Source organism: Phyllobates terribilis, unplaced genomic scaffold (genome assembly GCF_046119375.1).
Source record: "Phyllobates terribilis strain yellow unplaced genomic scaffold, ASM4611937v1 Scaffold_1__5_contigs__length_1240528914, whole genome shotgun sequence".
Taxonomy (NCBI): domain Eukaryota; kingdom Metazoa; phylum Chordata; class Amphibia; order Anura; family Dendrobatidae; genus Phyllobates; species Phyllobates terribilis.
Window position 1 is genome coordinate 558,675,132 of NW_027362761.1, and position 17,712 is coordinate 558,692,843.

The following is a 17,712-nucleotide window of genomic DNA, read 5'->3' on the forward strand; positions in this document are numbered from 1 at the left end:
TGCTTGGAATGTTCTTTCTGCAGTTTCTGCTGTCAGATCCTTGACAGGGGCTACCACCAGGAACCGGGAATAATGATCCACCATGGTCAGTGCATAGGAATAGCCTGACCTGCTGGGTGACAGCTTGACGTGATCCAGAGCGACGATCTCCAGGGGCTGGGTTGTCTTGATGGACTGCAAGGGTGCTTTCTGGCTGCCGTAGTCTTTTCTTCTGAGGCTACAGGGTCCACAATTCCGGCACCACCTCTCTATGGAGCTCCGCATTCCAACCCAGTAGAACCGGTCCTTCAGCAGGGTTTCCAGCTTCTTCCAGCCAAAGTGACCTGCTTAATCGTGGTAGGCTTCGAACACCATCTGGATATCCATCCTGGGTACAACAATCTGCCACACCATTTCATGGGTCTTGGGATTGACATATCTTCTGCACAGCTTCTCTCTGTAGATGAATAGCCGGCTTCTTTCATTCCACAGGTGTTTGGCTTGTGGGGGTGCATCCTTCTCCAGGTGAGAACCTTCCTGGGTGATCAGTCTTTTGATGAGGCTGACAACCGGGTCACTGTCTTGAGTCTCCTTCCAACTGTGGTGGGGTAGAGGATTCAGCGTCCTTCCATGACGTCTTCTGGTGGCGTGTTGCTCGTGGACCACTCCGCTTCGGTGGAAAGCAGGTAATTCAACTTCCTCTAAATCATCCACTTCATCCTCGGTGTCTGACTGGTGAGGCATCCTTGACAGGGCATCAGCATTGGTGTTCTTGTGACCTGCCCGATACTTGATTGTGAACTGATAGTTCGACAGTCTGGCCACCCAACGCAGTTCCATGGCTCCCAACCTGGCTGTCTCCAGGTGTGTCAAGGGATTGTTGTCAGTAAAAGCTGTAAACTTAGTTGAGGCTAGGTAATGCTTGAACCTTTCAGTGATAGCCCAGACCAAGGCCAGGAACTCCAGCTGGAAGGAACTGTAGTTCTCCGGGTTCCTCTCAGTAGGGCATAGCTTCCTGCTGGCATACGCAATTACCTTCTCTCTTCCATTTTGCTTCTGGAACAACACAGCTCCCAGTCCCTCATTGCTGGCGTCGGTGTACAGCAGGAAAGGCTGGCTGTAGTCAGGGTAAGCCAGGATTTCTTCACCAGTCAGGATTTCCTTCATTACTGCAAAGGATTTGGCCTGTTCTTTGCCCCACTGGAATGGGGGCCTCTTTCCTCTTTTGGACTGTCCTACCAGGAGGTCTTGTAGAGGTGCTACCTTTTTGGTATAGTCCTTTATGAACCTCCTGTAGTACCCGACCAGTCCCAGGAATTGCCGTACCTCTTTGATGCTTCTCGGTTCAGGCCACTTCTGGATGGCAGTGACCTTCTCCGGGTCTGGTGCTACTCCCTCCGAGCTGACTACGTGCCCCAGGTACTGAACCTTCTGCTTGAGCAAGTGGCATTTAGAAGGCTTTAGTTTCATCCCATACCGGGACAATGCTTCAAATACCTCCGCCAGGTGCTTCAGATGGTCCTCATACATCCTTGAGTACACAATAACGTCATCCAGGTACAGCAGCACTGTCTCGAAGTTCCGGTGTCCCAAGCAACACTCCATCAGCCTCTGGAACGTTCCAGGTGCATTGCAGAGTCCAAACAGCATACTGTTGAACTCGCACAGTCCCATTTGGGTGGTGAAAGCCGTCTTCTCCCAGTATTCCTCAGCAACAGAGACTTGCCAGTACCCGCTAGTGAGATCCAGTGTAGAGAAGTAATTGGCAGATTTTAGTGCAGCCAGGGATTCCTCTATACGGGGCAAAGGGTATGCATCGTTATGTGTTATGCGATTAATCTGTCTATAATCTACACACATCCTCATGCTACCATCCTTTTTCCTGACCAGGACCAGGGGAGCTACCCAAGGGCTACAGCTATCCCTTACTACCACTGCCTTTTTCATGTCACGCAACATTTCCTTGGCTTGCTGATAATGTGCTGGTGGTATGGGCCGGTAACGCTCCTATATGGGTGGATGGTTACCGGTGGGTATGTGGTGTTGTACCCCTTTGACCCTACCAAAATCAAGTGGGTGCTTACTAAACACTTGTTCATATTCCTGAACCACTCTGTAAACACCGTGTTTTTGATGGACAGGAGTGGCGTCAGTCCCAACATGGAGCTGTTGACACCAATTCTCCAGCTGAGCTTCGGAGTCATTGTTCTCCACTGTATCTGGTGGGGTCAAGGACTCCACTGTGTGTATGGCATCATCATTCACAGTATACAATCTGGCAACAGTGGCGTATCTTGGCAATTTAACTTCCTCCTCCCCACAATTTAGGAGACGTATGGGTACCCTCCCATTGCGTACATCAACTACCCCTCTAGCAGTTAAGAGTGTAGGTCTGTGCTCCGAGCTAATGGGCTCCACTACCGCCTGGTAGTTCTGTCCCTTGAGACCTATTGCTGCCCTACACCAAATCAGCATCTCACTCATTGGGGGAATCACAATGGGTATCGGGTCTGTCACCCGTACATTACCAATCTCACCACCTGTTAGCTTTACCTGTTGCTGGTACAGGAGGGCTCGAATCTCTCTCTGGAGCACCTTCCTCTGCCCTGGTTTGGCAGTGTCAGCAATCTGTTGGAGTAAAAACAACACTTCTCCCAAACAGTTACCAACAATATTTGTACCAAGTATCATATACAAGTCTGTATCACCAGGGTTAGATTCCACTACAATCAGTCCTTGGTCCTTTAGTTCCGCTCTCCCCACCTTCACTGTCACTTTCTTAACCCCTACTAGGTTAAGAGGAAGGCCGTTAGAGGCATACACAGAGAGGTTCGGGGCTGGCGGGTGGAGTTCATCTATGGACCAGTACCTTTTGTTTACCTGTGAGCCGGTGTCCAGTAATGCAGGTGTGGCTATACCGTCCTGCACGATGGACAGGAAAGGCCTTCCTCCTACGAACTGATGGTACCAGCTTGATGGGCCTGGTTGATTTACTCCTCGGTGTCGGCCCTCGGCCCCAGGGTTTGCCCATTTAAAGGACAGTTCCGCGCTGTGTGGCCTGCCTTGTGGCAGCGGTAGCAGATGAAGTCTCCTGGAGGGCGACGTTGGTCGTTGGTCCTCCCACGGGGTGGCGTTGTCCTCCTCCGGGGTGGCGTTGTCCTCCTACGGGGTGGCGTTGTCCTCCTTCTTCTCCTCATCCAGAGGACATCCTCAGTGCTGTCAGCGATTAGGATCCTTCCTTTCGGCTCGGGCTCCGTCTGTAGCTGCAGGGTGCTCAGGACAGTGACCAGGGTTTTACTTAGCTTGCGCTCTTCAGAGCGCAGGCTGTCCAGCTCGCTAGGGGGCACTGTTTGCGTCTTTGTTTCAGCCGTCAATGAAGGAGCAGTGGGTGCTGCGGCCACTGGGGTGGCCCCACCCTGGTAACGCTGGATAGCAGTCCCTGACGTTTCCAGGGGCTGCAGACCCTTAATAGCCATGTCCTTGAGGGTGTCAAAGGTGGCGTGTGGATGATCTAAAGCCCACCACCGTACGGTTCTGCTCTCCTCCTGGGACCTCAACCCCCGGATGAACTGTTCCGTCAGCATTTTATTCTCATCTTGTATGCTGGCTGGACTAACCTGTTTCAGGGCCCACAGGGCTTCCTGTAAGCGCCAGGCGTAGTCCCGGATACTGTCCTCAGGTTTCTGGGCACAGTGGTAGAACCTCATCCGGATATCTGTCTCAGTGCGGTTTTCAAAGACAGTTTGCAGTCTCTTAAAGATATTACATACTGATTCCTGGTCTGCGGCTGGCCAGGTTTCAACTTCCCGCTCTGCGGCACCAGTCAATTGTCCCAGCACAACAGCGGCTCTCTGCTTACCAGTCATAGAATACATGTCCAGTACACCGCATATTTTCCTTTTGAATCCAGACAGGGTGTCTGGTTTTTCCATCATACTGGGGAAGTCATTTCACTCCAGGGATATACGGCAGGGTCATGGGTATCAACGGAGTCAGGACCCCTGCTAGTGGGGCTGCCGCTCCGGCCTGTGCAGCGCCGGGCGCAAGTTGGGCATCAGGAGCGTTAACCGGTGCTCCGGCGGCTTGCTGGTCGTCGGCCATGGTTGCGCCCCCCTAGTAAACCGTAGCCTACCTTCTTTACTTGGATCGGGTAGGCCGCAGCTCCGCAGGCGACGGTCTCCTTCCAGGACCTGACGCTTCCTGGTGCTGCGTCAGAGCGCGAGGCGGGGCTTGAGCTTCGTACGCTTCCAGCAGTCACGCCTCTCCGATTCCCACGGTTACGCCCCTCTTCTTCCCGCGCGGCGACTCGAAAATGGTGGACAATGGCGGGAAACAGCGACAATTGGCGGGAAAACTTCACTATGGTATGCGACACAGTTCTTTAAGGCGCACAGTACCCGGTGGCAACGGGCACGAAATCCTGTTCGTGACGCCAGAAGTTGACGCGCCCCCGGGGCAATGGGGTACTCGGCAGCCGGGCCTATGGATGCTGGTGGGGGATATCACGGTGGCTGGCCCGGTCCGTGGCCCAGGGCGGTCAACCAAAAAGGGAATTTGTAATTTGGATAGGAAAAATAAAATAAATAGTTTGTGACGCCACCTGTGGTACCTGGTAAGGGTTACCAGCGCTGCTGCAGACCTCTAGGGGGTGATGGGATGGCAGCTGAGGTGTTTCTGCTCCCCACAGGTTGAGCGGGCCCCCGGGGCAGGGATGGTGTTTGATGGTGGGTGGTGATGCTGGGACTTGTAGTGCAGGCGGATGGCACAGCAGGAGTAACTGACAGAGACAGGGGATTCGCTTCAATACCTTTACTGGTGCGGATGTCAGGTACGATCCAGGGTACTCAGTAGGATGGGTGCACTTCAGGACTTCTCCCCAGTGAGCTGGTATAAGGCCTCCTGGTCCGTGTCTGCCTCTCTGTATGCTCCTGGCCAGCCTGCAACTGGGCCTAGCTTATGTGTCGTGCTGTTCCTTCACCTGTCGCTCGGTAGTAGGACCTTCTGCTGGTAATCACTCTCCCTGGACGCTGGGGCCTTGTGGTTCCTGGTCCTGTAATGGGTCTAGCTTCAGGTCGTCCAGGGACTTGTAGTCCTCCTGGAATGCCGGTGATCCCTACTGGGTATAAAGGGACCCTGTAGGCGCGGACCCGGTGTCCGGTTTGTATATCGGGGTGAGCCTATGATGCTCCTCTGCCCCCTTTACTCCTCTCTCCTCTCCTCCATGCCGTCGGCCACACTCGGGGCCCTCAGAACTCAACTCGTGCTGTAGGCCTTGGCTCGCCTAAGCACAGCAGACAGCATGCTGCGTCTTCACTGGTCTAAGTGCCAGCACACTAACCTCTGACTGAGCTGCCTGGCTCCACCCTCCATATATATATCCCTAACAGGCTCCCTCTGGTGGTATGAGGTGGAAGGGTGGAGGTGTTTGTATGTAATGAGGGCCTCTTGTGGAGAAGTCCATCCATGCACCCTGGGTCCTGTGGTACCTGTGCGCAGCAGGGTGCCACACTTGTTCCGCCATTTTAGCTTTCTGAGGCAACCATTTTCCATTAACTTTCTGAAGTAAAAAACATCTTCACTAGCTTTCTGAAGCAAATTTCTCTCATTATCTTTCTTCAATAAACACAACATATATTTTCTTTTCCTTCTTAAGGCATAGGGGATGCAGAGATAGGATCCTGTTCGTGACGCCAAAATGATATACATGTGACACCCTGGAGCGCAAGGGGCACCCAGTACACTGGGCATGGGTCGGATCCTTCCTTACTGTCACATGGGGTTTTGGGTGGCCGTGCCTGATGCACAGTAAAATAAATAATGGACACACGGCTACGGGTGTGCGGGGAATTAACGCTGCGTTTTACTGTTCCCTCTTCTTTGTGTGGTGGCAATGGTAGCGTTTCCCGTGATTTCGGTACGGAGGGTAACAGGAGAGTCAGGAGGCTGAGGTGCTTTTAAAACAGATGACACTTTTAGTTGAAATGTTCAGCCTTAACAAAGGATCACAGCCAGAAAGATGAATTACAGCCATAGATGTTACAACATAACACGTGTAGATGACAACGTTCCTCAGACGGGCGTCTAGTGACTGATGCAGGAAACGGCATATATGAGGCGTGATAAACAGCAAGTGTGAACAGAGCCTATCCAGTTATCCAAGCTGCCACGACAGAGGCTTCTTCTATCCCACTGGAGTGACTTTCCCCAGCAGACCCCCATATCCCTGTTTCCTCTGACCTTCATTATTTTGCAGGACTCCTGTTATCCATCTTCATCATGGGGGTCTACCCTTCAGGCCCGTACTCCTCCTGTCTCCGCGGCGTGGTATTCTGGTAGGCTTAGGGTGCTGTGCAGACCAGGGAATTCCATCTGCCTCAAGGGTGCTAGTCCTCAGGCTATTCTACAGGTTTACTCGGGTCAGTCCATCCCTATTCAGTCCACTGGGAAAAAGGGAAAATGAATCCCCTCACATGTTTTCTGGCTGCGTCACTGACTCGTCCCCAACTGTCCTCGGAGGTGTTCACTGGAACTCTGACTGAAATAATGGCTGCAGCTATTTATAGTAAAGCCAGTGGCTCCACCCACTAAGCAATCCGCCTACCAACTGCCTCAGTGGGGGTCCTAGCTTATCACTACCTGGGGGGCTGCAATGAGTGTTGATATACAGTGTCACTTAGACCAATTCTTACATGAAATAATACTAAACTCCTATATTATGAGTAACAATACATACAATTATAGTGATACCCATCTCGGGGGTATTACACACCCCTATCAAGTTATCTTAGTAAGGGACATTTTGTTTTTGACTGATCAAATTACTGAACACTGCTTGGTGTAAAGAGATATTTCTAGAATGCAAATTACCAGAGTAAATTGACACTAACTAAGCAAGGGATGCCAGAATAGTTCAATTCAGAAGGATGCAGAATTATGATCTAAGCTCTGGGTTTCAGTACAGGCTGTAACTCAATTCTCATACTGAGTCTGTACAATATTAGTAATGCTAAGTATTTATAAAGTTAGATCTCTCGGTATCTGGTAGCCAGCTCCTTCAAACATAATAATATGAATGATGTGTATGTTATAAAAAGAACACCAGATAACACCATCAGCATAAATGATTAAAAATGATACTAATAGAAAAATAGCAGGTTGAAAAGAATTTATTGCATACTGAAAAAAAAATCGTATTACCATCAAAACTTAAATTTATTCAAATTATACACTTTCAATAAAGCAAAGTCACATCCCTGAGTATGAAACCAATTCCCCTTTGATGATTTTTTTTTCCTTTCAGTTTTCACAAAACTATTATGTCTCTATTGATCTTAATCACTTATAGCTAAAATCAAATAAGCACAGCAGTCCCAAATATTATTATTATTATTCATTAAAAAAAGAAAAGCCCCCACCCCTGAGTATGGGACCACTTCCCCTTTCTTACAAAGTCTTGTCTCTATCAGATTTCAGAAAACGATGTCTCTATTTATCTATTACTTACTATTACTTAATATAACTATAGTCAGGTCAGCACAGCAGTCCCAAATATTATTATTATTCATAGAAAAAAAGGAAAGCTCCACCCCGCGAGTTTGAAACTACTACCCTTTTCCTGTATTTTTTTTTCTTTTTAAGTTTTAACAAAACCATTCGATGTCTTTACTGATCTTAATCACTTATTATAACTACAATCAGGTCAGAAGAGCAGTCGCCAATATTATTATTAATTGAAAAAAAAAAAAGAAAAGCTCCACCCCTGAATAAGAGACCACTCTCCCTTTTCATAAAAACTCTTGTTCCTTAGTGATTTCTCAAAACTATAAGAGGTGATTAACATACCAACATTTTGACTTGAGGCCTTTGTATTTTTTTTTTCCAGACAACACTTATGAAATCCATGTATTTACTGGAATTGTGTGGGGAGCTGGAACTGATGCCACTGTATTTGTTACCGTTTATGGAGAGATCGGGGACACTGGTGAACGGGCACTGAGAAAATCCAACCACCTGAATAAGTTTGAGAATGGACAGGTATTGTGTTGTATTGCTTAGATTCCACTACTCTCTGAAATAATGAGATGATAATGGGTTGACTTATTAGCATGGCTACATGGTGACTCGATAATGGGGCCCAGTGTTGAAAATCTGGCTTGGGAAACTTTGGCACTGAATTGATTTTCCCTACTTGTTTTTGACAATAATAATAATCAGCTGGAAGTGACCTCAAGGACCCCAAAAAAATGGACACATTTGCAGGGAGAGAGAGGGTCCAGTCCTTTGCTACTAAGTGGCAGGAACAAATGCAAGAGTCTCCTCCCCTGAGGATCTTCACATTGTTAGCAAGGAAGCAGCTGAGGATTTAATCTTGGAAACAGACACCAAATTATTCTGTCTTAAGTCATAAAACCCCTTACCATGATGGGAGCTTATTTTCATTTTTTTCACTGTCTACTCCAATTAAAGGGGATCTAAGCAGGAAATCACCCTCTGTTACATCTATATGACCTAATAGGATATATAGAAAAGGGTATTCTAAAGAATGGTAACCCAAATTAGTGATGGATTCATGACTTGTATTTCATGTAGTGATCATCAAGCATATTGTTTTTCCCTTTTTCCTTTTTTTTTTTAGGAAGATGTTTTCAGCATCAGTGCCGTCGATCTAGGAGAATTAAAAAAGCTGAGAATCCGTCACGATAACTCAGGGGCGAACGCTGCTTGGTTTCTAGATCGTGTGGAAATTGTAGACATGAAAGATGATACAAAGTAAGTATCCACTTTTGAAGACAATTTTATTTTTATTTAAAGGGGTTGTCCAGGCTTGGGATGAAAGTCTGAAGTAAGTCTACATGACTGCAGACTTCTGAATCCTAACAGAGTGCACATTCTCCTATGTTGCCAATGAGATTGGGCGGTCACATGACTACATGTATAATTTGCATAGGAGAGCATTGAGAGAGGATGAACACATCTAATCGAAATGTGAGCAGAAGTATCACATGCTTGCAGTCATGTGAACACCCATTTTAACTGCCAACACTGGAGAATCCTGAGAGCATGCACACCGCACGCTGTGAGGATTCAGAAGTCTGCAGTCACATAGAGTAACTGCAGACTTTCATCTCAAGCTGGGAAAACCTCTATAAATGCATGTAATTTGGACTAAAAATAATTTGCATTTAGGTTTAAAAATTTTGCAGTGCTCGGCTTTTACAGCCTTTTTATTTCCCTGCACATTTAACTTTAATGTGGTCCGTGTTCATAATACAGCTGAGAGGAACTCCGAAAAATACAGATAAAAGATTTATAATCTCCCCTTCAGAAAAAACTGACTGACAGATTCTCAGTTAACCCCTTAACAACATTAAACATACTAATACGCATCTGTGCCCTGGGACTTAAGAGCCTGACCCGTATTAGAACGTCATCGCGATCGCGCGCGCACACAGGCTGTGCGGGCGCGATCGCCGCCGGGTGTCAGCTGATTGTCAAAGCTGACACCAGGTACTATGTGCAGGGAGCGGTCCCGCACCGCTCCCCGCACATTAACCCCCGCAATGCTGCGATCGAAGTCGATCGCAGCATTGCGGTGGCAAGGGGAGGTGATCGCAGATACTCACCTCCTCTTCCGGCCTCCAGCGCTGTCTGCTGCGGCTTCCAGGATGTTGCCATGAAGACCCGATGTCGTCATGACAACATCTGGGTCACCAGACAGCAGGAAGATTTTTTGGACATGCGCAGTGCATCTCCAAACTATCTTCTCCCTGTCCAGCGCTGACAGCCTGCATGGCAGTGAAAGTCCCAGAGTGGGACAAAGTAAAAAAGTATATAAACTGTCAGAAAGTGAAAAAAAAAGAAAGAAAAAATTGTAAAAATATTAAAAAAAAATTAAAAAAATAATCCACTAAAAATAAAAATATAATGTACCCATCAATAAACTAGAACCCCCAAGGCACCTGTCTAGATGCATAGTGAGCACTTGGAACCCCCAGGTGCTTCACAAATTGATTCGTAAAAATGAAAAAGTGTTTTTTTTTCACTTTTTCATTTTTACAAATCAATTTGTGAAGCACCTGGGGGTTCCAAGTGCTCACTATGCATCTAGATAGGTGCCTTGGGGGGTCTAGTTTCCAAAATTGGGTCACTTGTGGGGGAGCTCCAATGTTTAGACACACAGGGGCTCTCCAAACGCAACACGGTGTCCGCTAACAATTTGAGTCGATTTTCCATTCAATTTGTTAGCGGACACCATGTTGCATTTGGAGAGTCCCTGTGTGCCTAAACATTGGAGCTCCCGCACAAGTGACCCCATTTTGGAAACTAGACCCCCCAAGGCACCTATCTAGATGCATAGTGAGCACTTGGAACCCCCAGGTGCTTCACAAATTGATTCGTAAAAATGAAAAAGAGGAAAAAAAAATACTTTTTAATTTTTACGAATCAATTTGTGAAGCACCTGGGGGTTCCAAGTGCTCACTATGCATCTAGATAGGTGCCTTGGGGGGTCTAGTTTCCAAAATGGGGTCACTTGTGGGGGAGCTCCAATGTTTAGGCACATCAGGGGCTCTCCAAACGCAACATGGCATCCGCTAATTATTCAAGCAAATTTTACAATCAAAAAGTCAAACGGCGCTCCTTCCCTTCCGAGCCCTGCCGTGCGCCCAAACAGTGTTTTTTCCCCACATATGGGGTATCTGCGTGCCCAGGGGAAATTGCACAACAAATTTTGGGGTCCATTTTTTCTTGTTACCCCTGTGAAAATAAAAAAAATTGGGTCTAAATTAACATTTTTGTGAAAAAAGTTAAATGTTAATTTTTTTCTTCCACATTCAAAAAATTTCTGTGAAGCACCTGAAGGGTTAATAAAGTTCTTGAATGTGGTTTTGAGCACCTTGAGGGGTGCAGTTTTTAGAATGGTGTCACTTTTGGGTATTTTCTGTCATAAAGACCTCTCAAAGTGACTTCAAATGTGATGTGGTCACTAAAAAAATGGTTTTGTAAATTATTTTGGAAAAATGAGAAATCGCTGGTCAACTTTTAACCCTTATAGCTCCCTAACAAAAAAAAATTTTGGTTCCAAAATTGTGCTGATGTAAAGTACACATGTGGGAAATGTTATTTATTAAGTATTTTGTGTGACATATTTCTCTGATTTAAGGGCATAAAAATTAAAATTTTGAAAATTGCAAAATTTTCAAAATTTTCGCCAAATTTACGTTTTTTTCACAAATAAACGCAAGTGATATCGAAGAAATTTTACCAAAATCATGAAGTACAATATGTCACGAAAAAACATTCTCAGAATCAGGGGGATCTGTTGAAGCATTCCAGAGTAATTACCTCATAAAGTGACAGTGGTAAGAATTGTAAAAATTGGCCTGGTCATTAACGTGCAAACCACCCTTGGGGGTTAAGGGGTTAACTATAGGGTCAGTGTCGGGGCCTCTTCTTTTTAATATATTTCTTAATGACATTGTAGGGGGCATACAAGGTAGAATTTCAACATTTGCAGATGACACTAAACTCTGCAAGGTAATCAACATAGAGGAGGATAGTTTAATGTTACAAAGGGATTTATATTAGGCCTCCTTCACACGTCCTGATATCTCTGGTAATGGAAAATCCAGTACCGGTGCTATCGGTGTCTGTGTGCCGATAGAATGCATAATAGAAATGACAGATGTTTAGGAGTTAAATGTGCAAACATAGAGAATAGATGCTAGATAGATAGGTAGATAGATAGAAAGAAGTCTGTGAGATATATAATTAGTGTCGTGAATGTGTATTTTATTGTACATGTATTTATCAAAAAAATAAATAATTGAAAAAAATGGCATGGGGTTCCCCCCTATTTTTCATAATCAGCTAAGGGAAAGCTGACAGCTGTAAGCTGGTCTTATTATGCTGGGAAAGGCCCAATAACCATGGAGCTCTCCAGCCTATTAATATCAGCTCATAGATGTCTGTTTAACATTTACTGGTTATTAAAAAGGAGGGACTATAAAAAAAATGGCATAGGGTCCCCCTATTTTTAATAACCAGCTAAGGGAAAGCAGACAGCTGTAAGCTTATCTTAATAGGCTGGGAAGGTCCATGGATATTGGCCCCTTCGAAGCCTAATAAGACCAGCCCTCAGCTGCCCCAGAAATGGCCTATTGATTAGATGCATCAATTCTGGCATTTAGCCTCGGCTCTTCCTGATTGCCTGGGTGCGTTGGCAATAGGGTAATAGTTTTTGGGTTTATTTCAGCTGTGCAATGTACACAGACATCAAGCCCAGGTGTTTGTGAGACACCCCCATTACTAACCCCGTAGTCAAAAGAAATAAACACACATACACAAAAGCCCTTTATTTGTAAAAATCACTCCCTGACATATTCCCTCTTTCACCATTTATTACCCCTCCAAAAAAATCCACAGTGGTCTGCCGTAATCCATATGGAGGTCCCACAACGTTCCTCATCTTTTTCGACCAGTGCATGGAGCCCCTTTTCATCCATGCTGCCAGAAAAAAAGGACATGTCTACGTGTTTTGCATACGGACACTTGGTCTGTGTGGAAGCACCATAGATTTTAATGGATGTTCATGTGTCAGTAGTTGCAGTACGTGTGAAAACGGACACCACACGTATTGCAAACATGGACATGTGAAGGGGGCCTAAGCTGCAGGCTTGGGCTGGGAAATGGAAATTTAAGTTTAATGTAGATAAATATAGGGTTATGCATTTTGGCAGACAAAATGTACAAATATATGTGATAAATAGTAAAAAACTAGGTAAAACTGTCACCGAAAACGACTTGGGTGTATGGGTGGATAGCAAACTCAACTTTAGTGACCAGTGCCAGGCAGCTGCTGCCAAGGCAAATAAAATAATGGCATGCATTGAGAAATGCATAGATGCTCATGATAAGAACATAGTTTTGCCTCTATACAAGTCACTAGAGTGACCACACTTAGATAATGTGTATAATTTTGGTCTCTGGTGTATAAGAAGGACAGAGCTGAACTAGAGTGGGTGCAGAGAAGAGCGATCAAGGTTATTAAGGGGATGGTTGTACTCCAATACCAAGAAAGGTTATCAAACTTGGAGTTATTCAGTTTGGAAAAATATAGTCTCAGGGGCGATCTTATTACAATGTACAAATATATGAGGGGACAGTACAGATCTTTCTAAAGTGGGCCTTCTATAAAGAAGCTTTAATCATCATCACAGATGGAGATTCTTTACTGTAAGAGCAGTGAGAATATGGATTCTTTACCATAAGAGCAGTCAGACTATGGACTGAAAATATGGTAGTCTGCACGAGCCCTAAAATGCATGTATATAAGAGCAAAAAAATAAAGTTCTTAAAAGTGGACATCCTCTTTAATATAGATGATTGGGATAAGTCAAGTCTGAGTGCCTCTCTGACTAAGGGATGGTTTTGTGGTGAATAGAGATGAACAAATCAATTAAAATTGCTTCAGGTTTACAAAAATCTATATTCGCCAAAATTCTAATTTTATTTATTATATTACAAAATATAAGATTCAGCTCTTCCCTTCTGTCTAGTGTTACTTCTCCATTCCTACTCCTCCGACCCCTTCTAGCTGCCTCTGATAGTTACAGTGGTCTTTGGTGCCTCCGGCGCTGACTCAGCCTTACAACATCACAGCATCACGTGAGGCTTACTCACATTCAAACAAATCTTCCGTATTCGAACTTCTTGTAATTCATTCCTCTCTCGTGGTGAAACCCTACTGTAAGTGTCCAACAGTATGTCATGCTCGGCAGTGGAGAGTTGCATGATTAGTAGATTTTTTTCTTCTTTCGAAGTTTTCTAGGAACATAAAAAGTAAGAAGTTAGACATTTGTAGAAGGTTGTAGGTTTAGATCATGAGAGTTCCCGAAATGTGTGAGTTATTGTAGTCATGAATGAATGGCTTTACAGATAGGGTAGATATAAGGCTTGGCACTAGTCAGCTGGAACTGCCAATAAGTATTAATCATGTAGCCCTAATAACTCGTGGTTGCCAGTACAATCAGTTGTATTATTGTCACAATAGTGTTGAAACTATGGTCACTAACCAGGTCCCTAGAACTAGGGGTGCCCTAGTCTATCCCTGTCCCCCGGATTACTCCTGAAGGTGGAGACACCAGGTTCACGTGCCTTCCTATGCTCCTATATTAACCCTACAAAATTAACACACCAAACAGAGTGGGACACAGGGGAGTTAAAGTAAGGAGAAACCAAATAGGAGAGGATGAGGATGTGCACACATACAAAACTCCAAGCAACAATCTCCTGAGAAATCTCCAAAACACCAACTCCAACTACGAACTACACCTTCAACTCCAGAACCAGACAGTAAAAACTAACACTGGCAATCCCTAAGTGCCAGAGGCGAGCATACATAGCAGAGGGGAGTGGCCAACACTGAACAGCTGAGACAATCCAGGTAGGAAAGATCCAGGAGCTTAAACTGAACAGATTAACCCTTGCACTACTGGCAAGAAAAAGCCTGCACTGTTTAATAAGATGGTGACATACTTCTAACCAGTGCAGGAGTTCTTGATACCAGACATCGCGGTCTTCTGGCCCCTCTCTGTCGCTGTATCCCCATGCCAAATATTTTACAAAACTCCATACGGAAAGGAGTTGGCACTCACCAAAGCTTAGCAGGAGCTAAGAAAATAGTAAAATCTTTAAGTATTAGTATATATATACTACTGTGTATATATAAAACTATAAGGACTGTAGAGAATGTACTTACACCCATGTTCTTAAACCTAACTGCTCGATTTTTCTATTTGTGCCATGCAAGGAGAAAAGTACTGTAAATTACTCATCATAGTTGGGCGAGCATTGTTATAAATTGCGAATTGGAGCCCTGGAACTTCATGTTACCCCTCTGGATGTCTGTTTGTCATCCCTGTCCTTGTCATTGCAGATACTTTTTTCCATGCCAAAGATGGTTGGCCGTGGATGAAGATGATGGTCAGATTTCTCGGATGCTGGTTCCGGTAAATGAAGCGTTTATGAAAAAAGACGAAGACGGGGAAGAGCAATCTCTTGCAACCCTGGGATTGGAGCAAAAAGGTTTGTATGGTCCAAAAGCCCCCAATCCACCATTATGTAATGGTGATGTTAGAGCGACCTTCCATCCCATATTGAGTCGCCATACATGATGTTCTCCATTCTGCTGTAAGATCGTCTTTCCATTACCTCTTCTCCTAAATGGCTGCAGCATAGGCAAGGAGAGCACCATGGAAAATCTCAACTACGCCTGCCCTGATTTTCTCTGCTGCTGGATGGACACAGCACCGCTTTCTTTAGTGCTGGATCAACCCATACCGATAAAGGTGTGCAAGCTGCAGGGATTGCAATATATAAATCCCGGCTGGAGCTGTAATCGAGCTTGCACATTGCAACTCCATTCATTGTCCATGGGACTGATCGAGTTATTTAAGCTGAGTGTTTCTTTAAAAACTTTCCCATGAATGTCCCTCTTCCCCAGACTAACCCCTTTCCGTGTTTTATTCTTGGAATTTTAAGTATTTTAATGATGCTGTCACCATTTCGGCAGCCGCCATCTCCCAAGACTCCAATTTACAGCAGTAACATATGGTCTGTGATCTGAATACAGCTCTGAAGGGACTTATGTTGATTTCTCTATGTTCTCATTGAGTCTGTAACTACAAGTCGGAGCCTTGACTTCACTTACTGTTTACATCAACCAGAGCCATCTGGTCTAATGGCCGATGTGCGTCTCTTGGGTCGTAGTATTATAAGTAGGTACCGTAGTATGGCTTAAAAATGTATAAATATGTGCGGAAGTCGCATTTGTAACATGAATCTGAGGAATCAATTTATTTTTTTGTGAAATGGTCGATGATTATCCTGGAAAACAAATGGATCTCACTGGTGATAGTGACGCGCCCCTGGGCCTGTGTCGCGCTGCGTTGCGCACGCGGGAGCTTACCCGGAGCCGGATCTGTTGAGGGTTGTAGTCTCGTGGCGGTGATCCGGTCCGTGCCCAGGGAGTCAGACTAAGTGGCGCTGTTTTAGCGGTAAATGTCGGACGACTACGCCACCCGTTGAGTGCAGCCAGGGAGCTGCTGCTGCAGGGCAGACCGCTGAGGCCGGTGGTAGGATTGTGCAGCGTGATAGTATAACCCCCAACGGGAGGGGTATGGCCTCAGGGCAGCCGACGTGGATGATGGGGGTAGCAGGAACCACTCGGAGACGGTACTGTGTAGTTCAGGGTCTTTACTGGTGACAAAGATAGACCCTCCCGGAGTACTGGCTAGCGATTGGGGCCTGGTCAGTCCTTGAGCAGATGGGATCTCCCCTGGCCAGGCGGAGTTGTAGGCCTCCCAAACTAACGATACTCTTCTGGCTACCTTGCTAGAGGCGGGTATAAGTAGCCCACGTCCCTGAGTGTACCGTGTGGTGCTCACCCGTATGGCCGGTGACTCGGGGCCTTCGGGTTTCTGGGCCAGAGGACCTGCAGTCCCCTGCCGGTCGGTTTCTGCTGCTGGATAGGAGTTAGTCCCCACAGCCTCGGACTCCGGGTCCGGTGATAACTTCTCAGTCAGGGCGAGCTCTGTAGCTGCCAGCCCCTGACTCCTTGTAACACTGCTCCCACAGAGCTCCTGTTGTTTCTTCCTATATTTGCTTCTTTTCTCTACTTCTTCTCTACTCACTCACCCTGCCTCAGCCCTAGGTTTATATAGGGGAAGTCCTTCCCCTCCCAGGACTGGGCAGGAGGTGTGGCATGCATAGGATCCCTGACCAAGAGACCTCCCACCTGCTCTCAGACATAACATTGCTGTTACTGTGGAAAACCAGACCCCTGGGGTGCCACATTCCCCCCTAGTGAAATTTAGTACTCCGGGACTAAACATATTTTAGAAAAACATAACAAGATATAACAATAACAATAAAGAAACACATAAAGGTGGTCACGGCATGTCCGTAACCGGGTGCAGTCTTTGAAGAAAGCAAGGTGTCCATTTCACCAAAACAGGGAGACGTAACCAGGTAGGGGTCTGTCCTGCCCCGAGTCCTTAACAGTCTTTAGTCCGTCCTGGGTTACGCTCCCAACTATGTACAAAGGATTCCCGGTAAATCCACCAAGGACTCCTAAAAATAACTAGAAACACATAATTATACACAAGCAACAATAAACAGGTAACCACAAATAAAACAATTTATACACTTCAAATCCTCCAACGTGCGGGTAACTGGCCCCTAGTGGCCCTAGTGGACCTACGGAGCTGACTGTCTGGCCCTGAACTACAGGGTGTAGGAGCTGTCAAGGGTAAACTGGGCAGCGGTCTACGGGCCCTTTGGCTCACTAGGGATATGGCAGGCTCACTGCAAGCAGAGGGTTGATCCTCCTGGTCTGCTGGTGTGGGGTCTTCTGCCTCCTGGACCGGCTGTTCTTCCAGCTCTACCTGTTGCTCCGTAGGTGCTTGGGATGCTGGTTGGAGGAAGGTGAGTACGGGTACCACAACTGCACCATTGACTTGAGTCCAAGACCGAGGGAAGTCTCCGAGCACAGTATTAACCATGTCTTCCCTTTCCTCTACGGGTCGAGGGTCTTCTTGTTCCTCTTCAGGGTTCCGTAGCTGTTCGGGACACTTCTTCAGGTGATCCCGGGATACAATGGTTGTGGTTTCCCCTCCGTCTTTACTGATGGTACAGACCTTTGGGTTGTCGTGGCTTGAGGGCAGTACGGTGTAC

At 46.1% G+C, this 17,712-nt stretch overlaps 1 protein-coding gene across 1 annotated transcript in view; it reads left to right on the forward strand.

The window, feature by feature from the left end:
- LOXHD1 (lipoxygenase homology PLAT domains 1) overlaps nt 1-17,712 on the forward strand; it is a 442,934-nt gene that overhangs the window by 298,858 nt on the left and 126,364 nt on the right. The window contains exons 26-28 of the mRNA XM_073680470.1: nt 7,862-8,013; nt 8,615-8,748; nt 14,915-15,063. Coding sequence (XP_073536571.1) covers nt 7,862-8,013; nt 8,615-8,748; nt 14,915-15,063 — 435 coding nt within the window. The remainder of the gene's footprint in view (nt 1-7,861; nt 8,014-8,614; nt 8,749-14,914; nt 15,064-17,712) is intronic.